Raw genomic sequence first — 27,957 nt, forward strand, 5'->3', positions numbered from 1 at the left:
GGGAAAAGTCCAAATTTTGCTTCAATTATTTTTTGATTTTTCATATATTTGTTTTTTTTAATTAAGCTATACTAAAATAGAAAACAATAAGCTAATCTAGAATATACTAAACTAAAAAAAAAAATAAGAAGCTAACAATTAGTCTACTATTTACATACCACAGAGGATCCCGCACCCCACACTTAAAGTATGAAATGTCCTCAGTGCGTATAAATGCAATAAAAATTCAGAAGGGTGGTAAGAAAACTCCTTGGTCACTCCTCTTCATCCTCCTCATCAGCTCAACATGTGGTCGTAACGATCCCACACTTAAAATTTTAGCACATGGCCCTTCCATCAAATCAAGTTTACTCAGACTTCACCTTGCACAATTTAAGCACGTAGCATCATCCAATCAGCTAGTTTGCATGTAAGCACAACGTAATCACCATACTTTTAACCATATACCCGGCTCCGTTGAGCCATCCCACACTTAAAATCTTATGTTATTCACGCTCACAAACCACTAGTGTATCACCCCGGAGACTCGGGCTCCAATTGGGACAAATGTTGCATTTGAGGCATTTTGATAAATACTTGGCGCGCACTAGTTGTGTAAGATCTTGTGCGGGTGAGGGATTACCTCACCCTCCCAAATCGATTTGGATTTTGAGTGTACGCACTCATGTAATCAATAATCACATTCCTATAGGGTTCATGAGGGTGTGTGTGCTTGTGCGGGAAGGGGTGAGATAAAAATAAAAGAAGAGAGAAGAGAAGACTTACTTGGGCGCCGCGAGCTAGGACGCGAGATTGCCCGCGTGACTGTCCTGGCGAAGCCAGGTGTGGGGCAAGATGGTGAGCTGGGCGGTGCGAGGTGTCTCGCGAGCTGGAGCTCGCACCTAGGCAAGCGCCACTAGGTGTAACGCGAGGTCCATACCTCGCTAGGCATTGTATGGGGCGTGTACATGTGATTTTTCATTATGCTTTTGACTGCTTTATGCGTTTTGACCTTCCGATCTCGCTCCTGTACCTATTCAAACACTAAAACTCAACCTGTTAGTACCCAAAAGCAAAAATAAAAATCAAATTAAATAAAATAATCTACGAATTGGGTTGCCTCCAACAAACGCCTTAGTTAACGTCATGGCATGACATTTACAACATCACCATGGGTTGCCTCCCATGAAGCACCTGATTTAATATTGCGGCACGATATAAATGACATGCTCAAGCTAGACGCTTTTGTTTCCTCCTATTTTTATGGAGTTTTGTCTTCTTACACGCTCTAGGAGGAACTCCTCTTTTCTCTCTGACCCTTTTCTCTTTTAGCTTTACACATTCAACTCGCAACACCACTTCTTCTAACTCGATTTTCTTTTCCATACCACTAGGCTCCACATAAAGAGCTTGCTCTATCAACTTCGATTCTACCACAGAGATATTTCATAAATCCTCATAATGCTTGGGAAGTTTAAGCGCCTTGTACACATTAAAAGTGACTTCCTCATCATGTACTCTCATCTTCATCTTTCCTTCCCTCACGTATATAGTTTCTCCACCAGTAGCCAAGAATGGTAACCCTAAAATAACAGGCACTTCTTCATCTGGCATGTAGTCAAATATAATGAAGTTTGTGGGAAAGATGGACTTCCCCACTCGTACGAGCATATATTTAATAATCCCCTCTAGCATTGTCAACGACCTATCCGCTAGCTATAAAGTGATCGTTGTAGGCCTAGACACTCCCAATTCGAGTTGCTTGAAAATAGATAAAGGCATCAAATTAACACTTGCCCCTAAATCACATAAGGCTTTACCAATCTCATGTTTCTCATTGGCCAATGGAATTGTAAAACATCCAAGATCCTTCAACTTTGGCGGGAGCTTACTTTGCACTCTAGCACTGCACTCGGTAAGTGCAACTCTTTCAAACTTGGCATTTCTTCTCTTGTTAGCCATAATATCTCTAAGATACTTTGCATATTTGGGCACTTCTTGCAACACTTCCACCAAAGGCAGATTCACACGTACCTGGCTCAAAATATCTATGAACTTTCTATACTTTGCTTCATCTTTCTGTTTCTGTAGTCTTTGTGGAAAAGGTGGTGGCAACCTTGCATTTATCTCTTGCCTTTGTTTATCATCCTTCTTTTCGGCTTTTTTTACTGGATTAGGCACCAATTCTCTTTCAAATATAGACTTTTGAGAAGGAGGCTCCTCCAACTCTCTCCTACTTCTTAGATTAATGACTTGCATGTGTTTTATAGGATTCTTCTCAGTGTCACTTGGGAATGCTCTAGCAGGTTTAACATTCTGATTGGAGGCTACTTGCTCGAATTGCCTCTCCAAATTTCTCAAATCAGTCTTGAGTTGTTGATTGTCAAGCCGAAGTTGTTGATTGTCGGTTCCAAGCTGTTGGTTGTCAAGTAATAACTTTTTTAACCAGTCATTTGTGCTCTCTTCTGCTTGCTATGGTGGTGTCTGGGTTTGGTTGAAGTTCCCTTGGGGTCTGTATTAGTTTTAATTTTGACTTTGATTGACCCTATGAGAAGTTTGGGTGATTCCTCCAGTTGGGATTATAAGTGTTCCCATATTGTGCATATTGGTTCATTCAACCTTTACTCTGCTGGCCCACATAATAAATTGATTATGGATTTACCAGACATTAGTTACTCGTGTGACTTTCTCCACAAATTTCACAACATATGGCCATCCTTTGAACCTGATGCATTTGATGCCCTTGACCCACTGCTATCTTAGCCACTTGGTTGGTCAGTTTAGCAATTTCTGCTTGCATGGCTGACATCTCATCAAACTCGAATGTACCTGCTACTTTCTGTCTTATCATTCTTCTTAGTTCACCTTCACCTTACCAGTTATGATCATTCCAGTGATGTTGTTTAGTAGGGTCTAAGTTTCACTATATGGCTTTTGCATGAAACTACCTCCACAAGATGAGTCTAGATTCAGTTTAGAGGTCTCGTCCAAACCATCCACAAAAGTATGATCCAAAACTTTATCAGTTTGACAGTGATGCGGGCAATCTCTAAGTAGTTTTTTATATCTCTCCCAAGCTTGATGTAGAGTCTCGCCATCCTTTTGTTGAAACCCTAGAATTTGGCTTCTCAGTGACTTTATTTTCTTTGTGGGAGAGGATTTGATGAGGAATTTTCGTGCTAGATCATCCCATGTGCAGATTGAGTTTGCTGGCTCTTTGTTCAACCACTCATTTGCTTCCCCCAACAGAGAAAAGGGAAATAAAGTCAGTCTGACATAGTCCTTGGAGACGTTAGGATAGTTGTATGTATTCGTGATCTCCAAAAACATTCTGTATGTGCCTTTGCATATCTTCATTTGAAAAACCCACAAATTACCCAGTGGATTGAATCAACTGCACCACGTGCTGTTTTAGCTCGAAGTGCTTAGTTATGCCAGGCTTCACGATAGCCTGAGTCATGTTCGCGAGACTAGGCCTTGTGGCCTCAATCACTGGTCTCCCATCATTCTCTGCCATCTCGATTGACTGTGGTTGGACTACAATGCCCAACTCTATAGTTTTTGCTCTTGCTTCCGCCTCCCTCCTTAACTTGTGAAAGAGTCTTTAAGGTTTCAGGAACATGGGGAGGAAGATTGTTCAAACCGTTACTTCTTCTTAGTATTCAATGTGAACACTTGTAGAGTCAAAAACAGTAAAAAAAATTAAATCTCGAAAAAAAACAAATAAAAGCCTATTTCAGAAAAGTAGCTACTTTCTAATCCCTGACAGCGGTGCCAAAAACTTGTTGGGTCCAAATGCATACGCAAGTATACGTAGTTGACAAGTAATAAAGTGATAAAAGAGTATCGTTCCCACGAGGATTTATGATCAACTACTGCCAAAACTAAACTAGTTACAAGTTATTTGTTCAAGATATTTTGAGGAAGATGATTGTGGTTTTTACTTACTAAATTACTACGAAACTAATAAGCAAATAAGAGAATAAGATCACAAGTAGAGCAAATAAACACGTAGGAGTGAATTCAATATGATGGGGATATTCCAGGGTTATGGGATTAATGCCTCTCCTATTGTATTCTTCCGGTTGATTCAACTACTTAATCTATCTAATTTGTTGATTAACATGATCTAAACCGATCGAAGTTTTTTCGATGCCTCGCTCGCCTGTTCAAGCCAACCGAACACTATTTGTCTATAGAATCAGAATTAGCTAGAATGAATGTGCAGCGTGTGCAATAATAACCAAGTAAGGCAACTAAAATATGTCTATCCTAATCGCAAATCTATTCTCTGATGCCTGGATTCAAGAACTTACTTTATTCAATCTTATATGTAATCTATATTTCCCACTTTCTTATTCAACTATAAATTCATAGATAGTATTCTACTGTTAGCTATGCAATAAAATAATTGAGCACAAGATTGAATAATCAAATTAATATGATAGAATCAAGCAATATCGTCAATCGTCAAAGAACAAAGTCAATAACAACCCATAACCCTAGAATAATGAGGTTTTTAGCCACTCATGTTCATAATAATAATCAAAGTATTGTTTTTATACCTAGAAGCTACGAAGACTAGATGAAAGATGTAAAAATCAATGAATTTCATGCTCCATTTGTGTTTCTATGCCTTTGCCTCCTTCAAAATTGACCAACCTCTTTAATAATCATGTTTAGGCGGTATTTATAAGCTAGGTTAGGAGTCTCCAAGTGCAAAATTGAGTAGAAAATAATTTATTCGCGGACTGGGGGACCAGGCTTTAGAGCTCGCGAGGCCTGGTCTGTAGCATGGTTGAGCGCACCTCAAGCCAGGCGAGGCGAGGTCCGGGGCGAGGTTGAGCTCGCCTTAGACCAGGTGAAGCGAGGTACCCTTGCCTTGCTCCGATTTTTTTATTCTCGTACTCTTTTCTTGAGTCTTCAACATCTTTTTGTGCAACTTTCATACTTTATGTATTCCAATGATCCTCCACTTAAAAACAACTTTATTAAGCTCAAAGGTCACACAATTAATCATTAAAGTACTAAAATTTAAGGTAAGCAATGCATTAAAAATATACATTTATAGCCGAATATCACTCCCTTATGTCACCACTTGCATCTAGCCACCCTGATCTTGCCGCTTGCACATCACAAATGAAATGCCTCCCTTATATTGCCGCATACACATGTACAATCAATATGCACAACATGCCCACATGTGGCACAATCATCACAAATGCAAGATAATAATTTATCATCACGAGGTACATCCTCATAACTCATCAATAAAGCACACAAGGACATGATAACAACAAAAGTTCGAATAAAGCATGACTATTGTTAAATCAAGTATAGAAACCAAGTTCAAGTAGTCATACAAAGGATCATATATGTATCACAGAGTGTACACGTCCTAATCAAGTCATATTACAAGAACAAGTCCCGATGTGTGTTCATAACCTACATGTATCTATCTTCAAGGCAAATATGGCATAAGTATCAAGATTTGCTCATTATGTTCAATATAAGGTACCAATAGCCTCAACATTTCTCTACCATAGTTTATAGTACTCACGAAGTCAATTAATTTAATAATACATGGAACCAAGTAAAAAACACAACCAAATAAGACATAGAGTAAGCTAGAATCTACCCCGAGCATGAATACGCATGTCACATGTATATACGCTTATCACCTCATATATACATCACCCCGCATATAGAAAACAATATCAATTAGTAGGAAAATTTTTCTCAACCAAACCTAGGCAAGATACTTACCTAACACAAGCCAAATCAATACTAAAAAATAGCCTTTCCCATAGAAATTACCTCAGCCCGGCACAAATCTAGCCCAGAACGATTCGATAACATCAAAAAATGAAAAAGGAATCAATTTCAATTAATAAAGTCGTAATCTTTTTGCAATTCCCAAAAGTCAACAAAAATCAACCCCGGGCCCGCCCCGTCAAAAATCCGAGTCGAGGGGTAGATCTCGACTACCCATAACCCCACAAGTCCAAATATATGATTGGTTTTCAAATCCGAGTCCAAATCGACTCTCAAATCTCAATTCTTTTAAAAACATAGTCAAAAATCCCCAAAAATATCTTCCAACTTCCATGATTTTAATGTTAAAATCCATAAGAAATCAAGTTATAATATCAAAATTGAGTGAAATCACTTACCCAATAGCTATATGTGAAATCTCCTCCAAGAATCGCCTCCCACCAAGTTTAGAGCTCAAAAAGTGATAAAATGAGACTAAGTCCCGAAATTCCATCTATTAACCCAGCTGCAAATGTCGCATTTACGGCGTCGCACCTGTGATCAATCCCCTCGCAGGTGTGATCACTCTAGAAGGTCCACAATCTCAACAATGCTTCAAGTCCCATTTTTTGATCCGTTAACCATCCGAAATCCACCCGAGGCCCCCGGGACCTCAACCAAACATACCAACAAGTCCTAAAATACGATACGAACTTAGTAGAGGACTCAAATCACATCAGACAACATCAAAAATACGAATCGCACCCCAATTCAAGCCTAATTAAGCTAAAGAATGTCCAACTTCTACAATCGATGCCGAAACCTATCAAACCAACTCCGATTGGCCTCAAATTTTGCACACAAGTCATAAATGACACAATAGACCTATTCCAACTTCCGAAACCAAAATTCAAGCCCAGTAATCACAAAGTCAACTCTCGGTCAAACTTCTCAATTCTCCAAACTTCAACTTTCCCAACTTTCGCCAATTTAAGCCAAAATCATCTACGGACCTCCAAATAAATATCCGGACACTCTCCTAAGTCCAAATCACTATACAGAGCTATCGGAATCATCAAAACTCCATTCCGGAGTTATTTACACATAAGTCAACATCTGGTCAACTATTTTGACTTAGGCTTCCAACCTTGGGTCGAAGTATCCCAATTCATTTCGAAATATCCCCAAAACCAAACCAATCACCCCGGCGAGTCACATAACACCAAATGAATATAGATTAAGCAATAAGGGGGGGGGGGAGAGGGGCTATAATACTCAAAATGACCGGCCGGGCCATTACAGCTACATTGTGTCATTTCATCTTATTATGCCGAGGGTCTATCAGCAATAACATCTCTACTCCACCGGAGTAGGGGTAAGGTCTGCGTACACACTACCCTCCCCAGATCCCGCTTGTGGGATTTTGCTGGGCTGTTGTTGTTATTATTGTTGTTGTTGTTGCTGCAGTTTCCTCACATTATCGCTTTAAAACTCAAATAAAGGAGGAAAATTATGGCTAGTTGGCAGTTAGCGTAAAAATCATTAAATCATGAAGAATATTCATAATATTACGTCGACACTTGTTACAGATATCATTGGGATGTGTCCATCTAAGCACATGTTACATCGCCACTTAGATGTGATAAAAATAAGCAAAGGATTTAACCGCTTTGCCACCTGAGTGTGAGGGAGTATGAGCAAGGATTTACACATTATGGATGAGCACGAATTTGGTACTTACAAAATATGAAAGATTAACATAATTGTGACGGCCCAAAATTCCCACCAAGTCGTAAAGGCACCTAACTCAACTCGTTAGGTAAGCCAAACATAATAAGTTACAACTATAATGAGAATCATCAATATTAACAATAAAGACTGCAAAAGAATTTAATACAACTACCCCAAGTATTGGTAGTACAAGTCATGATCCACTAAGATTTAGAATTTTCAAAGATGTACAAAGAATAAATACAACATTTGTTTGAAGTTTATATAAATAGACCATGAAATCCTAAACTACCATGAACGAGAGGTAGATTGAATCTGGAATGTTGGTATGGCTTCAATGCAAGGCTCCGTCTTCCACAGCTACTCAGTTGTAGATCTGCACGCAAGGTGCAAAAGTGTAGTATGAGAACAACCGACCTCATGTACTCAGTAAGTATATTCTTGACTAACCTCAGTAAAGTAGTGACGTGATTTTTAAGTCAAAATATACTCACTTAATAATACCTGTACAACTCAATCACATGTATAATACCGAGAAAGAATCCAAAGGAAACAATCATAGAACAACTAATATCAGAATTCAAGTGCACAATCAAAGAAGAGGTCATAAGCATGTTTTTTTCAATTAACAAGTCCAAACATATATAGTTGCACCATCTTCACATGTAAAGGAGACTTGTACCAAGTATAACTTGTACTCAAATACTTCTACCTAGATGTAAGGGTCTATACCAGATAATGAACCAATTTAATGTAAATTTCCAAACGGCAACTTTATGTAACCTTTGCAAAAGTTCAACATGATGATGTATGATAATAACTTTCTCGCAACATCAATCCGAAACCCTCCAATTGTCCAACAACTCACTAACTAGTCCAATACATATGAAGAATGGGTCGACTAGCATATGTAAATGATATGCATAGATCATACCTGTAAAACATGTGAAATACATGACAAACATAAATAATTCATGTGCATAATCAAGAATGACACGCTAATACTGTCACATGAACTTCAACCATGAAATGTCACTCTTATACTCCACAAGTGCTTAATCAAGACTGCCACCTTTATACCGCCACATGTGCTTGATCAAGAATTCTACCCTTATACTGCCACATGTGCATAATAAATTCCATCAAGCATGGTACCACAATTCTCGTGTGCACCATCAAGAGAGAAACATGTGAGGGCGACCCTAGGGGGATGGATCCGTATCTATACGTTGCACGGTATAAAGCCTCGTGCCATAGTAATAGGCGCACAACAAAGACCTCGTACCCTAACAATAACAATATCATCACAACTACACGGCAAAAATCTCGTGCCATCACCTCGATCCATATCCGAGAACTGTATGCAGTGATGTATGCATATGAACGGGAAATAAGCATGTATGATGCACGTAGAATGAGAATTAATCATTCATTGATGTGTACATGTATACGAGGGATAATCCGTAAGTTGGATGTATGCCTTTATGTACGTATGACCACTGACCCAACATGTAATATGTTGCCCAAAATATCATCATATCCCGATAAGCATTAAAAATCCATTTCATAGACTTTAGCGTGGGTAAGGAAACTCAAGTAGTCATACTTCAATTAAGGGCATAACACAATAATAACAACTACAGATGTGTGTTCATAGTATACGTGTGACTACGTCTAGAGCAAGTACAACAACAATCTTGAGAATAGTTCATCATGCTCAAAATAAGGTACTGTTAGCCTCACTTTATCTCTAGCATGATTTATTGTGCTCACATAGTCAATTAAATTAATAACACATAGAATCAAGTAGAACACTGAACTAAACAAGACATGGAGTAATCTAGAATCTACCCAGGGCATGTATACTCATGGCACATGTATATAAGCTCGTCATCTCATATATACATCACTCCCCGTATGTAGCAAACAACATCAATTAGTAGGAAATATTCCCTCAACGAAAGCTAGGGAAGACACTTACCTCATTCGAGCTAGTCCAAAGCTCCAAAATTGCATTTCCTTGAAAAATTACATCTAGCCAGTTCGAATTTAGACAACCAACAATCAAGGAAGTCAACCAATGTCATAGGAAGTAATCCCTGTTAATAAAGCCTCAATCTTTAAAGAATTTCCAAAAGTCAACAAAAATTAACGCCGGACCCGCACGCACAAATCTCAGAACCAATACCAATCCGATGATCCATAACCTCTTGAGTCCAAATATATGATTAGATTCTAAAATCGAATCTAAATCGGAACTCAAATCCTCAAAATATACCTTTTCAAAGTGTAGGCAAAATTCAAAATTTTCACATAGAAATTTCACATTTTTGGTGTAGAAATCCATGTAGATTCATGAAATATAATCACAAATAGATAGAAATCACTTACCCTCTTACCTTGTATGAAAATCCCCATAAACAATCGCTCACCTCCAAGTCTAGGGTTCAAAATATGAAAGATTGAGCTCAAAATCCCAACACACCAACTTAAATCTAGCCACACATGTCGCATTTGTGACCAGAAGCTCGCAAATGCGAACTCCGCAGACGTGACCTCAGGCCCACAAATGCCAAGAAAGCTCAGGACAAATCTTGTCGCAATTGCGACCAAATACTTCACAAATGCGAAGTCCTACAGCTGACATTCACAAAAGCGACACTGCAGTTTGCAAATATGAACAGAGACCTCAGAAGCCCACAATCGCAAATGCGACTCACATACTCGCAAGTGAGAGGTCCTTCCAGCTCGACCAGGTCGCAAAAGCGACAACCTCCTCGCAAATGCAATGTTCGCATTTGCGACCCCCTCATCACAAATGCGAAAAACCAGAGCCAATACAAATCAACTTGGCAATAACAATCCAGAACTCACCCAAGCCCCGGGGACCCCATCCAATCATACCAACAAGTCCAAATACCTCATTCAAACTTATTCAAAATCTTGAAACACCACAAATAACATCAAAATCAAGAAATCGAAGATCAATTCATTCTCTTATGTTTCAAACTTCGCTGAACGCATCTCAATCACACTTAGACATTCCAGATCACCACCAAACTTTGCATACAAGTTCCAATCAACTAAATGAATCTATCCAAGGTCTCAAAACCACAATAGGAGTTCGAATTCCCTGAAGTCAACTCTCGGTCAAACTTGTAAACTCTCCAATTTTTTAAATTGCCAACTTTCGATTTATAGAGCCAAAACCTTTTAGAATATCCAAATTTAGATCTAAATATACGACCAAGTCCAAAATTACCCTATGAACCTATTGGAATCATCAAATCACCAATCTGAGGTCGTTTACTCAAAAGTCAAACCTTGGTCAACTCTTCCTAATTGAGAATTATTATATCAAATCAATCTCGAACTTTCCGAAAATCAAAACCAACTATACACTTAAGTCATAATACATCATGTGAAGCTACTCAATGTCTCAAATCACTGAGCGGGATGCTAGCACTCAAAACAACCGGTCGGGTCATTACATTCTCCTTCACTTAAACATACGTTCATCCTCGAACGAGCCAAGAGTCATTCCAAAGCCATCAAATCACTGTATAAGCTCATCATACACATACCCATGGATAATCTCATGCCACCTCAGTCTATATAAGTCTATAATACAATCTGACTGAATATTCTTCATTCGACCTTAGTCCACAAGCCTTAGAACTAAATTCTAACATCTAGAATTCTGTGTAAGAATCGATCCTTGTACATATATAATGTATCAGTCCCCACAAGCCTCATCAAATCATAAACATAATTTCAAGATGTAACCACACGATGTACCGCGTAACTCACGTATGCATAGCCATAACTTTCAACCGCAATAGCTGCTTATTACCAAATACGGTACCGATAATATATCTCATATCAAATAAAACCTCGTCCCAAACCTTCGTAGCACAGCTACGAAGAAACAAACATGTATAAACTCATAACTATCTATCAAGTCAATAAGTTGTAGAGTTCTCTAGCTCGACAAGAATCGTTGCTGAATTCTAAGCTGACTAACGATGTTCTTTTTTTAAACATACCTTATCCCAAATCCGATTGCACTAATTCCAGGTCCAATAAACTCATCCCACCCAGTACAAGTTGCTCGATTGACAAGACATACCAAATGTCACTTAGAGCCACATACAACACAATCTGTACCCAACAAGCAACAACTCGAACATAATCAAAGATGGAAGGAGAACCAAATAAGAGAACTATACAACAAGTCTTGAGGGTACAATCACCAATACACAATGTTGTAATTCCATCCCACACGGGAGAAGAAAAACACACAAAATAAACACAAAGAATCATATCCTAACATAACTCCACTGCGACACGTGACCCGGTCCAAACATACCGATCCACATGGAATATTTATCGAGTCATAAAGCTCGCAATCAACAGACACATGGGTATCAACAACAAACACGCGAAGTGTATGATCATAACCATGGAGAAACAAATAGCATAATATACCACAGACAGGAAAAACACGACTAAGGTGCAATAAGCAACTCAACACCCCAATATCCATCTCGCTCAAATCTCGCCACAAGGTCTAAACAGGACCACCTCATGCTTGTGAATAGTCAAATAGTCTCACAATCCAGCGTAGCACAAGAGAGTAACATATGGCACATATCAGAGCATGAATAAGATCAACTCTAGTAGATTACACACTCCCAACAATTGTTATGCTGAGTAAACAAACCGATCTGGTGTAGAATACACATTTTCATTAGTCTTACCAATGGGCCCCCAAATCTATTTTGATTATCCCGGAATAGGTGAATAACCATCCAAAAGTCTACAGTAACCTATCCATAGCACATACAATCAGTTGTCTAACCCTTAACACATCTTCACAGTCTGCAACCAAGGGATAGTTTGCCTTTGAGAACATCTAGTCTCTAAACCTCAAGAATAAAGTAATCTCCATATCTGACCTCCAACTCTCCCGATCAACTGACTGGTATGTCACTTATATACAATCACCTTATGAGAAGTACCGCCATAAACCTTTCGCGCCATGTAGCCAAAACCTGAACCGTAACCTTGTCCATTCAATCCAAATTCTACACAGCTCACCACATCTATCATGCAAAAATACGAGAATCCCATTATCAACTCTGAATCGCGAATAGGATATAAACTCCATCGACCAAAAATCTTCCACTTAACCTAATCCAGGAGAACAAAATGATAACACGCAACAAAACTCCCCATGCTTGTAGAGTACATCAACCACAAGTCGTGGTCAAAACCATCACAAACTTTTCAGAACACATTTTTACATAACCAAATCATCAGAACCGGTTCCCCCTAACACAAATGAGTCACGCAGACTGCCAAACCAAAAGTGTTGCCACAAAATACCAATAAAGCTCTATCATACCACATGAACAAATCATTTCCGCTACTATACTAATCCAAACCGCTGCTAAGTTAACCCAATTTCTTTAGATTTCTCTTGAATTGCCCTCAAGATAACACTTCTGTTTCCCAGTTGTGTATGAACCTCAATCAAAACTCATCCCAAGTGACTCCAATATGAAACTACGTCGTCCTAAGACTCATAAACCACTTTGTTCCATCTCATGCACCCAATAACACCTCAATCGAAATGCCTGCTCTGAAGAGACCTTCTGCGAATCTGGAGCTATCTTCTTTTATCTCTCTAATATTGCAATATAGAATCAATAATGATATAGAAATATTGCAAGTCTCGGTGCCATCCGATGCAAATCTCAGATCTTAGCCATACACATATCCGAAAATACCATATATAAATCTTGAACCCATTAGAACCTTCTCGAGAGTCATTCGGATCCAATCTCTGATGCATCGCAAGTATGTACCGAATGACTTGTGTTCCACCAGCACATGGGTACCCCAAAGAAGCCACCAAGCGATTCCTTTTCCTTACGCACTACATCCACAACGAATATCAACCCTGAATCATTCCATGATCTTCATATACCCATAAAGTTTATTACATTATGCATCCAACAAATCCTATTGCTCGCATCATCTTCGAAGTCATCCTTTTTCAATTCATAACTAATCCACAAGACTAATATAACACATGACCATGCCATCTGATCATTGATAGTAGACTCCTCCACTTGGCTCGAAACCGTAGAACACATCATCCAATAAACCACAATACTCTTCCTTCATAACTGCCATGATCTCACACTATTATTTAGCTAAACTCTTCATAAGCTCCTATAGAGCTTGCCATAAAACTCTCTAAATAATCTACCAAGTGCATACTTATCCTCGTGATGGTCGTGCAAACTTCCTCAAGCGATCCGAACTCTAGTCAAAGTACATACATTCCATTGGGTAGAAAGAAAATTCTTCATAGAACCCTCCTAAGAATCACACAACATCAAACCTTCTCGTACGAGATAATCCACATGCTTTGCCCCAGACCGACATACTCCATGTCACGACCCAAAATCCTACTAATATCGTGATGGCACCTATCCCAACCCGCTAGGTAAGCCAAACTGTATAAGTTACTACTACAATAAGAAATCATCAATATTATAAATAAGATCGCAAAATAATATAAAACAACTACCCCAAGGACTGATAGTACAATTCATACACCACCACGATTTAGATTTACAAAGTTAGTGAAATGAATAAATACAACATCTGTTTGAAAGTTACATAAGCAAAAATAAAATTCTAAGCTACCATAAACAAAAGGGTAGCATGAATCCGGTACGCTAGTACATCTCTAATGCAAAGCTTCGTCTTCATAGCTACTCAACTCCAAAATCATCACGGAAGGTGCTAAAGTGTAGTATGAGTACAACCGACCACATGTACTCAGTAAGTATCTTGACTAACTTCAGAGAAGTAGTGACGAGTTTTATATGTCAAAAGATACTCACTTGTAATATAACATGTGCAATATATAAAAGACTAGTAACACGATGTATAGCATAAAAATAATAACTAAAATACAGAACAAGTAATAACAATTCAATACAAGTAATGACTTAGTTTCAACAACAAGTCATCAAATAGAATCGTACCCATATGGCACCTTGTGCCCATATTATCTATCACCATTGCACGACAAGGACCTCGTTCCACAACTAAGTGGCACCCACACGACAAAGACCTTGTGCCACAATATAAATCACACTTGCTCGGCAAAGACCTCATGCCACATTGTAATCCGATTCCGTAGCAATTGCCAAATAACACATTCAATAAAACTTACCAAGAATCAAATATATTAATGCATGGGGATATTCTTGGGTTATGGGATTAATGCCTCGCCTATTGTATTTTTTCGGTTGATTCAACTACTTAATCTATCTAATTTGTTGATTAACAGGATCTAAATTGCTCGCAAAGTTTTTTCGATGCCTTGCTCTCCTGTTCTAGCCAACCTAACACTATATGTCTGTAGAATCAGAATTAACTAGAATGAATATGCATCGCCTGTAATAATAACCAAGTAAGGCAACTAGAATGTGTCTATCCTAATCGCGAATCTATTCTCCGATGCCCGAATTCAGGAACTTACTTTATTCAATCTTATATGTAATTTATAGTCCCCACTTTCGAGTTCAACTATAAGTTCGTAGATAGTATTCTACTGTTAGCTACGCAGTAAAATAATTGAGCGCAAGATTGAATAAACATATTAATATGATAGAATCAAGAAATATCATCAACCGTCAAACAACAATAGTTAATAACAACCCATAACCATAGAATAATGGGGTTCTTAGCCACTCATGTTCAAACCAATAATCAAAATATTAATTTTAAATATAGAAGCTATGAATACTAGATGAAAGATAGAAGAATCGATAAATTCCTTGCTCTGTTTGTGTTTCTATGCCTTTGGTGCCTTCAAAATTGACCAACCTCTTTAATAATAACATTTAGGGGATATTTATAGGCAAGGACAAGAGTCTCAAAGTCTAAAACTGAGTAAAAAATAATTTATTCACATACTGAGGGATCGGGATTTAAAGCTCGTGAGGCCTGGTCTGTAGCATGGTTGAGCGCTCCTCAAGCCATGTGAGGCGAGGTCTGGGGCGAGGTTGAGCGCGCCTTAGACTAGGCGGGGCGAGGTCTGGGGTAAGGTACCCTTGTCTTGCTCCGATTTTCTTCTTTTCGTGCTCTTTTCTTGTGTCTTCAACACCTTTTTGAACAACTTTCATTATTTTATGTTTTTCAATAATCCTACACATAAAAATAATTTAATTAAGCTCAAACGTTGCACTATTAATCATTAAAGCACTAAAATTTAAGATAAGAAATGCATTAAAAATATACATTTACAGCCGAATATCACTACCCAACACTTAAACGTTGCTAATCCTCAAGTCAACTAATAATTTGCATTATCTTTGAGCACTTTATTTTCACACAATTGAGGCACACTACACCAATAATCATGGTTGATAGCAAAAACTAAGCTAGAGCATACGCAATTACTTACACTTCCCCTTTTACTTATGACATTCCTCAAAAGAAATATTCACAACAAAGATAACATGCTCATAATAATCCTAGTCTCAAAAACCTACTCAATATGACAATGCACTCATGGCTTGAACACTTAACATCATAGAGAAATCTAATAATGTCGCTTATCCTTCGCGAAATCACGTGCCCTCACAACAAGAACAAGAGATTAAGTTGAATCCACATATTTGAATCAACTGCTCAAATATATTTTAAGGACTCACATATATCAAATAAAATCGCTCGCTCTCACAAAAGAAGTCACATGCATGCAATTGGTACCATAGGCTTGCCCTTAATGTAAATCTCTACTAATGTAGGTTCACTCGGATTAAAAATAATTAGGACTTTTTCTTGGTTGTAATGTGGGCTAAGGGATGGGTAGGATATATTTAGGAGTACTGGTTCACTCTCCTAAGCATTTTAACACATAATATAATTAACTTTAAGCGCAAATTCTTCAATCCCAACTTCAATTTCGCAACCAAAATTATCCCTAATAATGTTCCCTCTTCCATTAAGCACTACTTTAATTCATACTTACTAGCAAGATAAGATGTCAATTTGCTTATCTACATTCTTTTCTTTAAGATTTTTCTTTTATTATTCAACTATTTTTTTTTCTTTTGCAATTTCCGATAGTGGTGTATTCATTTACAAAATAAGCGCACCTTTCTTCCTTTCACTGGTTCCACTCAAAAGCCCCCCAAATTCTCTCCTTACTTCTTTTAGCGCTCATTTTACAATTAAAATGCTTTAAGATGTAAAAGGATCAACATAATATCAATTAAGAACAAAAGGGTATAGGCTTGTGATGTGGGTGCCAAATAAAAGGTCTACAGGCTCAAAAGGGTTAACTAGGGATACATTTTATTTATGATAAGCATTAAAGCACAAAAAGATCAAAAAAAGCCTAAAATTATTTTCAAACCGAGCAACACCTAAAACTTTGTTTCAACTTACACGCCGTACATGTTCTAGACTTAAATACAATGACTTGGACTATATAAAAACCTCACCACATAAGGCACATGACTCATAAGGACGGTCTCATTCCAACTCTCAAACTAATGCAAGTATCCACGGAGCCACGAGTTATTAAACATTAAGCACAAAGTGAATAACAGTCAAGTAAATGAGACATAGGCATCACAAGACATTCTATCCAAATACTCAAGGCATCATGAGCAATTTTTAACACATAGGGAAGATACTACATATGCCAAAGCCTAAATATGCTACAATCAAACAAGTCAAAAGGGACCTAGAAATCTAATCTTTCTTCCTTCATTTATTCCCTAAATTCTAATCTATTCTAAAAATTGAAAAAACTACTACCCGATTCAACCTACATCCCATGGAAATGAACCGAGGTACAAATAAAAAACACGTGGAATTATTACTACCTAAAGGAAACTAAAAGACATGTTTTTGGATTTTTCTATTTTTTTAAATTTTATTTTGTTAGACTTAAATCCCTCAAGAAAGCTGCCTAGGAGGTCAATCTTCGGGAAAAGTCCAAATTTTGCATCAATTCTTTTTGATTTTCCATATATTTGCTTTTTTCCTTTCATTAAGCTATACTAAAATAGAAAAGAATACGCTAATCTAGAATATACTAAACTAAAAAAACAAAAAAACTAACAATTAATCTACTATTTACATACCAAAGAGGATCCCCCACCCCACACTTAAAGTATAAAATGTCCTCAGTGCATATAAATGCAATAAATATTCAAAAGGGTGGTAAGAAAATTCTCTGGTAACTCCTCTTCATCGTAACGATTCCACACTTAAAATTTTAGCACATGGCCCTTCCATCAAATCAAGTTTACTCAGACTTCACCTTGCACAATTTAAGCACGTTAGCATCATCCAATCAACTAGTTTGCATGTAAGCATAACGTAATCACCATACTTTTAACAATATACTCGGCTCCAGTGAGCCACCCTACACTTAAAATCTTATGTTATTCAGGCTCACAAACCACTAGCATATCACCCCGGAGACTCGGGCTCCAATTGGGACAAATATTGCATTTGAGGCATTTTTATAAACACTTGGCGCACACTAGTTGTGTAAGCTCTTATGTGAGTGAGAGATTGCCTCACCCTCCAAAATCGATTTGGAATTTGAGTGTACCCACCCATGTAATCAACAATCACATTTCTATGGGGTTTATGAGGGTGTGTCTGCTTGTGCGGGAAGGGGTGAGATAAAAGTAAAATAAGAGAGAAGAGAAGACTTACCTGGGAGCCGCGAGCTAGGACGTGAGGCTGCCCGCGTGATTGTCCTAGAGACGCCAAATGTGGGGCAAGGTGGTGAGCTGGGCGGCGTGAGGTGTCTCGCGAGCTGGAGCTCGCGCCTGGGCAAGCGCCACTAGGTGTAACGTGAGGTCCATACCTCGCTAGGCATGGTGTGGGGCATGCACATGTGATTTTTCATTCTGTTTTCGATCCCTTTATGCGTTTTGACCTTCCGATCTCGCTCATGTACCTATTCAAATACTGAAAATCAACCGGTTAGTACCCAAAAGCAAAAATAAAAACTCACATTAAATAAAATAATCTACGAATTGGGTTGCCTCCAACAAGTGCCTTAGTTAATGTCATGGCATGACATTTAGTTAACGTCATGGCATGATATTTACAACATCACCATGGGTTGCCTCCCATGAAGTACCTGATTTAATGTCGTGGCACGACATGAACGACATGCTCAAGCTGGATACTTTTATTTCCTCCTCTTTTCATGGAGTTTTGCCTTCTTACATGCTCTAGGAGGATCTCCTCTTTCCTCTCTGACCCTTTTCTCTTTTACCTTTACACATTCAACTCGCAACACCACATCTTCTAACTCGATTTTTTTTCCATGCCACTAAGCTCCACATAAAGACCTTGCTTTATATACTTCGATTCTAACACAGAGATATTGAATAAATCCTCATAATGCTTGGGAAGTTTAAGGGCCTTGTACACATTAAAAGTGACTTCCTCATCATGTACTCTCATCTTCATCTTTTCTTCCCTCACGTATATAATTGCTCCACCAATAGCCAAGAATGGTAACCCTAAAATAACAGGCACTTCTTCATCTGCCATGTAGTCAAATATAATAAAGTTTGCGGGAAAGATGGACTTCCCCACTCGTACGAGCACATATTCAATAATCCACTCTAGCATTGCCAATGACCTATCCACTAGCTGTAAAGTGATCGTTATAGGCCTAGGCACTCCCAATTCGAGCTGCTTGAAAATAGATAAAGGCATCAAATTAACACTTTCCCCTAAATCACATAAGGTTCTACCAATATCATGTTTCCCATTGGCCAATGGAATTGTAAAACATCCAGGATCCTTCAACTTTGACGGGAGCTTACTTTGCACTCTAGCACTGCACTCGGTAAGTGCAACTCTTTCAAACTTGACATGCCTTCTCTTATTAGCCACAATATCTCTAAGATACTTTGCATATTTGGGCACTTCTTGCAACATTTCCACCAAAGGCAGATTCACACGTACCTGGCTCAAAATATCTAAGAACTTTCTATACTTGCTTCTATACGTACCAATAGTAGGTTTAACATTCTGATTGAAGGCTACTTGCTCGAATTGCCTCTCCAAATTTTTTAAATCAGTCCTGACTTGTTGATTGTCAAGCCGTAGTTGTTGATTGTTGGTTCCAAGCTGTTGGTTGTCAAATAATAACTTTTTCAACCAGTTATTTGTGCTCTCTTCTGCTTGCTGTGGTGGTGTCTGGGTTTGGTTGAAGTTTCCTTGGGGTCTGTATTAATTTTAATTTTGACTTTGATTGACCCCATGAGAAGTCTGGGTGATTGCTCCAGTTGGGATTATAAGTGTTCCTATATTGCGCATTTTGATTCATTCAACCTTTACTTTGCTGGCCCACAAAATAAATTGATTCTGGATTCACTAGACATTGGTTACTCGTGTGACATTCTCCAAAAATTTCACAACATATGGCCATCCTCTGAACCTGCTGCATTTGATGCCCTTGACCCACTGCTATCTTAGCCACTTGGTTGGTCTGTTTAGAAATTTCTGCTTGCATGACTGACATCTCATCAAACTCGAGTGTAGCTACTGCCTTTTGTCTTATCATTCTTCTTGGTTCACCTTCACCTTGCCAGTTATGATCATTCCAGTGATGTTGTTTAGTAGGGTTTGAATTTCACTATATGGCTTTTGCATGAAACTACCTCCACAAGCTGAGTCTAGATTCAATTTAGAGGTCTCGTCCAAACCATCCACAAAAGTATGATCCAAAACTTCATCAGTTTAACAGTGATGCGGGCAATCTCTAAGTAGTTTTTTATATCTATCCCAAGCTTGATGTAGAGTCTCGCCATCCTTTTGTTGAAACCCCAGAATTTGGCTTCTCAGTGACTTTTTTTTCTTTGTGGGAGAGAATTTGATGAGGAATTTCCATGCTAGAACATCCCATGTGCAGATTGAGTTTGCTAGCTCTTTGTTCAACCACTCCTTTGCTTTCCCCGACAGAGGAAAGGGAAATAAAGTCAGTTTGACATAGTCCTTGGAGATGTTAGGATAGTTTGTATGTATTTGTGATCTCCAAAAAATTCTATATGTGCCTTTGCAGATATTCATTTGATAAACTCAAAAATTACCCTGTGGATTGAATCAACTGCACCATGTGCTGTTTCATCTCGAAATGCCTACTTATGCCAGGCTTCACGATAGCCGGAGTCATGTTCGCGAGACTAGGCCTTGTGGCCTCAATCACTGGTCTATCATCATTCTCTGCCATCTCGATTGGCTGTGGTTGGACTACAATGCCTAACTCTATAGCTATTGCTCTTGCTTCCACCTCCCTACTTAACTTGTGAAAGAGACTTTAAGGTTTCAGGAACATGGGGAGGAAGATTGTTCAAACCGTTACTTCTTCTTAGTATTCAATATGAACACTTGTAGAGTCAGAAACAGTAAAATAAATTAAATCTCGAAGAAAAACAAATTAAAGCCTATTTCAGAAAAGTAGCTACTTTTTAAATCCCTGACAGCGGCGCCAAATATTTATTGGGTCCAAATGCACATGCAAGTATACATAGTTGACAAGTAATAAAGTGATAAAAAAGTATTGTTTCCACGAGGATTTATGATCAACTACTGCCTAAACTAAACTAGTTACAAGTTATTTGTTCAATATATTTTGAGGAAGATGATTGTGGTTTTAACTTTCTAAATTACTACGAAACTAATAAGCAAATAAGAGAGTAAGATCGCAAGTAGAGCTAATAAACACGTAGGAGTGAATTCAATATGATGGGGATATTCCAAGGTTATGGGATTAATGCCTCTCCTATTGCATAATTTAAGCACGTAGCATCATCCAATCAACTAGTTTGCATGTAAGCACAACGTAATCACCATACTTTTAACCATATACCCGACTCCGTTGAGCCATCCCACACTTAAAATCTTATGTTATTCAGGCTCACAAACCACTAGTGTATCACCCCGGAGACTCGGGCTCCAATTGGGACAAATATTGCATTTGAGGCATTTTGATAAACACTTGGCGCGCACTAGTTGTGTAAGATCTTGTGCGGGTGAGGGATTACCTCACCCTCCCAAATCGATTTGGAATTTGAGTGTACGCACTCATGTAATCAACAATCACATTCCTATGGGGTTCATGAGGGTGTGTGTGCTTGTGTGGGAAGGGGTGAGATAAAAATAAAAGAAGAGAGAAGAGAAGACTTACCTGGGCACCGCGAGCTAGGACGTGAGGTTGCCCGCGTGACTGTCCTATCGAAGCTAGGTGTGGGGAAAGATGGTGAGCTGGGCAGCGCGAGGTGTCTCGCGAGCTGGAGCTCGCACCTAGGCAAGCGCCACTAGGTGTAACGCGAGGTCCATACCTCGCTAGGCATGGTATGGGGTGTGTACATGTGATTTTTCATTCTGCTTTTGACTCCTTTATGCGTTTTGACCTTCCGATCTCACTCTTGTACCTATTCAAACACTAAAAATCAACCTATTAGTACCCAAAAGCAAAAATAAAAATCAAATTAAATAAAATAATCTACGAATTGGGTTGCCTCCAACAAACACCTTAGTTAACGTCATGGCATGACATTTACAACATCACCATGGGTTGCCTCCCATGAAGCACCTGATTTAATATTGCAGCACGACATAAACGACATGCTCACAGACGCTTTTGTTTCCTCCTATTTTTCTGGAGTTTTGTATTCTTACACGCTCTAGGAGGAACTCCTCTTTTCTCTCTGACCCTTTTCTCTTTTATCTTTACACATTCAACTCGCAACGCCCCTTCTTCTAACTCGATTTTCTTTTCCATGCCACTAGGCTCCACATAAAGAGCTTGCTCTATCAACTTCAATTCTACCACAGAGATATTTCATAAATCCTCATAATGCTTGGGAAGTTTAAGCGCCTTGTACACATTAAAAGTGACTTCCTCATCATGTACTCTCATCTTCATCTTTCCTTCCCTCACGTATATAGTTTCTCCACCAGTAGCCAAGAATGGTACCCCTAAAATAACAGGCACTTCTTCATCTGCCATGTAGTCAAATATAATGAAGTTTGCGGGAAAGATGGACTTCCCCACTCGTACGAGAACATATTCAATAATCCCCTCTAGCACTGCCAACGACCTATCCGCTAGCTGTAAAGTGATCGTTGTAGGCCTAGGCACTCCCAATTCGAGCTGCTTGAAAATAGATAAAGGCATCAAATTAACACTTGCCCCTAAATCACATAAGGCTCTACCAATATCATGTTTCTCATTGGCCAATGGAATTGTAAAATATCTAAGATCCTTCAACTTTGGCGGGAGCTTACTTTGCACTCTAGCACTGCACTCCGTAAGTGCAACTCTTTCAAACTTGGCATTTCTTCTCATGTTAGCCACAATATCTCTAAGATACTTTGCATATTTGGGCACTTCTTGCAACACTTCCACCAAAGGTAGATTCACATGTACGTGGCTCAAAATATCTATGAACTTTCTATACTTTGCTTCATCTTTCTGTTTCTGTAGTCTTTGTGGAAAAGGTGGTGGCAACCTTGCATTTATCTCTTGCCTTTGTTTATCATCCTTCTTTTCGGCTTCTTTTACTGGATTAGGCACCAATTATCTTTCAGATACAGACTTTTGAGAAGGAGGCTCCTCCAACTCTCTCCCACTTCTTAGTTAGATTAATTACTTGCATGTGTTCTATAGGATTCTTCTCAGTGTCACTTGGGAACACTCTAGCAGGTTTAACATTCTGATTGGAGGCTACTTTCTCGAATTGCCTCTCCAAATTTCTCAAATCAGTCCTGAGATATTAATTGTAAAGCCGAAGTTGTTGATTGTCGGTTCCAAGCTGTTGGTTGTCAAGTAATAACTTTTTTAACCAGTCATTTGTGCTCTCTTCTGCTTGCTGTGGTGGTGTCTGGGTTTGGTAGAAGTTTCCTTGGGGTATGTATTAGTTTTAATTTTGACTTTGATTGACCCCATGAGAAGTTTGGGTTAATCCTCCAGTTGGGATTATAAGTGTTCCCATATTGTGCATATTGGTTCATTCAACCTTTACTCTGCTGGCCCACATAATAAATTGATTCTGGAATTACCAGACATTAATTACTCGTGTGACCTTCTCCATAAATTTCACAACATATGGCCATCCTTTGAACCTGATGCATTTGATGCCCTTGACCCACTGCTATCTTAGCTATTTGGTTGGTCAGTTTAGCAATTTCTGCTTGCATGGCTGACATCTCATCAAACTCGAATGTACCTGCTGCTTTCTGTCTTATCATTCTTCTTGGTTCACCTTCACCTTGCCAGTTATGATCATTCCAGTGATGTTGTTTAGTAGGGTTTGAGTTTCACTATATGGCTTTTGCATGAAACTACCTCCACAAGCTGAGTCTAGATTAAATTTAGAGGTCTCGTCCAAACCATCCACAAAAGTATGATCCAAAACTTAATTAGTTTGACAGTGATGCGGGCAATCTCTAAGTAGTTTTTATATCTCTCTCAAGCTTGATGTAGAGTCTCGCCATCCTTTTGTTGAAACCCTAGAATTTGGCTTCTCAGTGACTTTATTTTCTTTGTGGGGGAGGATTTGATGAGGAATTTCCATGCTAGATCATCCCATGTGCAGATTGAGTTTGCTGGCTCTTTGTTCAACCACTCATTTGCTTCCCCCGACAGAGAAAACGGAAATAAAGTCAGTCTGACATAGTCCTTGGAGACGTTAGGATAGTTGTATGTATTCGTGATCTCCAAAACATTCTGTATGTGCCTTTGCGTATCTTCATTTGAAAAATCCACAAATTACCCTGTGGATTGAATCAACTGCACCACGTGCTGTTTCAGCTCGAAGTTCTTAGTTATGCCATGCTTCACGATAGCCCGAGTTATGTTCGCGAGACTAGGCCTTGTGGCCTCAATCACTGGTCTTCCATCATTCTCTGCCATCTCGATTGACTGTGGTTGGACTACAATGCCCAACTCTATAGTTTTTGCTCTTGCTTCCGCCTCCCTCCTTAACTTGTGAAAGAGTCTTTAAGGTTTCAGGAACATGGGGAGGAAGATTGTTCAAACCGTTACTTCTTCTTAGTATTCAATGTGAACACTTGTAGAATCAAAAACAGTAAAAAAATTAATTCTCGAAGAAAAACAAATAAAAGCCTATTTCAGAAAAGTAGCTACTTTCTAATCCCTGACAGCTGTGCCAAAAACTTGTTGGGTCCAAATGCACATGCAAGTATACGTAGTTGACAAGTAATAAAGTGATAAAAGAGTATCGTTCCCACGAGGATTTATGATCAACTACTGCCAAAACTAAACTAGTTACAAGCTATTTGTTCAAGATATTTTGAGGAAGATGATTGTAGTTTTTACTTACTAAATTACTGCAAAACTAATAAGCAAATAAGAGAATAAGATCACAAGTAGAGCAAATAAACACGTAGGAGTGAATTCAATATGATGGGGGATATTCCAGGGTTATGGGATTAATTCCTCTCCTATTGTATTCTTCCGGTTGATTCAACTACTTAATCTATCTAATTTGTTGATTAACAAGATCTAAACTGATCGAAGTTTTTTCGACGCCTCGCTCGCCTGTTCAAGCCAACCGAACACTATTTGTCTATAGAATCAGAATTAGCTAGAACGAATGTGCAGCGTCTGCAATAATAACCAAGTAAGGCAACTAGAATATGTCTATCCTAATCGCAAATCTATTCTCTGATGCCTGGATTCAAGAACTTACTTTATTCAATCTTATATGCAATCTATATTTCCCACTTTCTTGTTCAACTATAAATTCGTAGATAGTATTCTACTATTAGCTATGCAATAAAATAATTGAGCACAAGATTGAATAATCAAATTAATATGATAGAATCAAGCAATATCATCAATCGTCAAAGAACAAAGTCAATAACAACCCATAACCCTAGAATAATGAGGTTTTTAGCCACTCATATTCATAATAATAATCAAAGTATTGTTTTTATACATAGAAGCTACGAAGACTAGATGAAAGATGTAAAAATCAATGAATTTCGTGCTCCATTTGTGTTTCTATGCCTTTGCCTCCTTCAAAATTGACCAACCTCTTTAATAATCATGTTTAGGCGGTATTTATAAGCTAGGTTAGGAGTCTCCAAGTGCGAAATTGAGTAGAAAATAATTTATTCGCGGACTGGGAGACCAGGCTTTAGAGCTCACGAGGCCTGGTCTGTAGCATGGTTGAGCGCACCTCAAGCCAGGCGAGGCGAGGTCTGGGGCGAGGTTGAGCTCGCCTTAGACCAAGCGAAGCGAGGTACCCTTGCCTTGCTCCGATTTTTTTATTCTCGTACTCTTTTCATGAGTCTTCAACATCTTTTTGTGCAACTTTTATACTTTATGTATTCCAATGATCCTCCACTTAAAAACAACTTTATTAAGCTCAAAGGTCACACAATTAATCATTAAAGTACTAAAATGTAAGGTAAGCAATGCACTAAAAATATACATTTTTAGCCGAATATCACTCCCTTATGTCACCACATGCGCATCTAGCCACCCTGATCTTGCCGCTTGCATATCACAAATGAAATGCCTCCCTTATATTGCCGCATACGCACGTACAATCAATCCGCACAACATGCCCACATGTGGCACAATCATCACAAAATGCAAGATAACAATTTATCATCACGAGGTACATCCTCATAACTCATCAATAAAGCACACAAGGACATGATAACAACAAAAGTTCGAATAAAGCATGACTAATGTTAAATCAAGTATAGCAACCAAGTTCAAGTAGTCATACAAAGGATCATATATGTATCACAGAGTGTACACATTCTAATCAAGTTATATTACAAGAACAAGTCCTGATGTGTGTTCATAACCTACGTGTATCTATCTTCAAGGCAAATATGGCATAAGTATCAAGATTTGCTCATCATGATCAATATAAGGTACCAATAGCCTCAACATTTCTCTACCATGGTTTATAGTACTCACGAAGTTGATTAATTTAACAATACATGGAACCAAGTAAAAAACACAACCAAATAAGACATAGAGTAAGCTAGAATCTACCCCGAGCATGAATACGCATGTCACATGTATATACGCTTGTCACCTCATATATACATTGTTACACCCTATATTTTCGTACGTAAAAATGCGTCGTAAGCAAACTAATGTAGGACCAAAAATGAGATAATATTTAAAAGTATATAAAGTAAGTTAATCATGTTACCTCTGAGGTTACAAATATTGAAGATCATGAACAACAAGTACAAAGAGGGTTAGACAGTTCAGAAGCTAAAGCAATTAAATAAAACAATGTTTCGTCGAAAGTCGACAAGTTGGAAATGTTATAACATGTACCTTTGGGGTGAGACTAGGGTGATTAACATGATAAGGAGATTATGTTATGATTTATATTAGTCGTATGACATCCGTGTGTTATGTTTTGAAGTCAAGCGAGTTGTGGAACAAAAGTCGATGAAAGTCATCACAAGTTACATTCATAAGTTTTACTGAAACTTTGGGTCAAATGTAACTGCAATTTTCTCCCAATATACTTAGAGTTATGGGGTGTTCCACCCATCAAATTAAAGATCTATGAGTCTATTTTCCAACGCATTAAACCATTTGTCAATACGACATCGGAGTAGAGAGATATGTGCATTTTTGCGATACTGCGCAAGCTGCTAGGTGACAAGTAGGTGTGTCACCTACTTGCTTAAATGAAAGCCCAAAAATGGGCCATTTCGGGTCGTCCAAAGAGGACTTTTAAGGGCCTATTTTCTTCATATATTAGACTTAAAATAGAGCATAATGACCAGATATAAGATCTGCAAAGAATCCTCCCAAAAATTTCCCACAAACCCTAATTGATTTTCTCTCCCTTTCAAGTTCTAATTGGAGGTAAAACCTAGAGTTTAAAGAACCAAGATAAGAGCTGAGTTATCCAACAAATAAGGTGAGTTTAATGCTCTCTTTCATCCAATTTTTCTTCTGTAAATTCATGGTAAGTCGTTCTATACTTGTAAGAACTCACGGGACGGTGATCGGAAGCTGTGAGTTCGAGTTATTCACTTGTAGCGGACTGTTTTGTGGACTGTTTTGTGTTGCTGTTGGGCTGCGTGTTTTACTACTATTTTGTGGAGTTTTGGAGGAGGAAGGGGGTTTATAAACACCATATAAATGTAGGGTGGTTGGCTAGTCATTCGTCATAACAGGTTTGGATCGTTTGACACTACTACGGTGGTCGTTTTGTGTGCGAAGAGATTGGGGTGTATTGGGCTGTTTTGTAGTATTTGATGGTGTATATAGGGCTGGAAAATGATGTATATATGTTGTTATTGTTCTGTTCTTGTATTGTTGGTGTTATCTTGAATTTGGAGGAAGTAAGGATTATAGGGGAGATGCTGCCCGTTTTAATACAAAATAAGTTTGTCGTTCGT

General features: G+C 38.4%; 3 protein-coding genes and 3 non-coding genes across 6 annotated transcripts; 3 read left to right on the forward strand and 3 right to left on the reverse strand.

Moving 5' to 3' along the window:
* Positions 1–1,425: 1,425 nt before the first annotated feature.
* LOC104105680 (uncharacterized) lies at positions 1,426–2,830 on the reverse strand. The gene is made up of 3 exons (XM_009614048.2): positions 2,705–2,830; positions 1,800–2,394; positions 1,426–1,586 (listed from the first exon to the last, which is right to left on the reverse strand). The coding sequence occupies exons 1-3, from the start codon at positions 2,828–2,830 to the stop codon at positions 1,426–1,428; spliced, it is 882 nt and encodes a 293-aa protein (XP_009612343.2).
* A 177-nt stretch (positions 2,831–3,007) lies between these two features.
* Positions 3,008–3,114, forward strand: LOC117279087 (small nucleolar RNA R71). Its single transcript, XR_004509480.1, has one exon. It is a non-coding gene; the product is annotated as a small nucleolar RNA R71 (small nucleolar RNA).
* Positions 3,115–18,834: 15,720 nt separating this feature from the next.
* Positions 18,835–20,770, reverse strand: LOC104105681 (uncharacterized). Its single transcript, XM_009614049.1, has 2 exons — positions 20,631–20,770; positions 18,835–19,765 (listed from the first exon to the last, which is right to left on the reverse strand). The coding sequence occupies exons 1-2, from the start codon at positions 20,768–20,770 to the stop codon at positions 18,835–18,837; spliced, it is 1,071 nt and encodes a 356-aa protein (XP_009612344.1).
* LOC117279088 (small nucleolar RNA R71) lies at positions 20,282–20,388 on the forward strand. The gene has a single exon (XR_004509481.1). It is a non-coding gene; the product is annotated as a small nucleolar RNA R71 (small nucleolar RNA).
* Positions 20,771–22,384: 1,614 nt separating the features above from the next.
* On the reverse strand, positions 22,385–23,793 carry LOC104105683 (uncharacterized). The gene is made up of 2 exons (XM_070194416.1): positions 23,619–23,793; positions 22,385–23,106 (listed from the first exon to the last, which is right to left on the reverse strand). Exons 1-2 carry the CDS (start codon positions 23,791–23,793, stop codon positions 22,385–22,387), a joined length of 897 nt encoding a protein of 298 aa, XP_070050517.1.
* Positions 23,794–23,970: 177 nt separating this feature from the next.
* LOC117279089 (small nucleolar RNA R71) lies at positions 23,971–24,076 on the forward strand. The gene has a single exon (XR_004509482.1). It is a non-coding gene; the product is annotated as a small nucleolar RNA R71 (small nucleolar RNA).
* Positions 24,077–27,957: the final 3,881 nt, after the last annotated feature.

This window comes from Nicotiana tomentosiformis, chromosome 2, assembly GCF_000390325.3.
Source record: "Nicotiana tomentosiformis chromosome 2, ASM39032v3, whole genome shotgun sequence".
In the NCBI taxonomy this organism is placed as follows: Eukaryota; Viridiplantae; Streptophyta; class Magnoliopsida; order Solanales; family Solanaceae; genus Nicotiana; species Nicotiana tomentosiformis.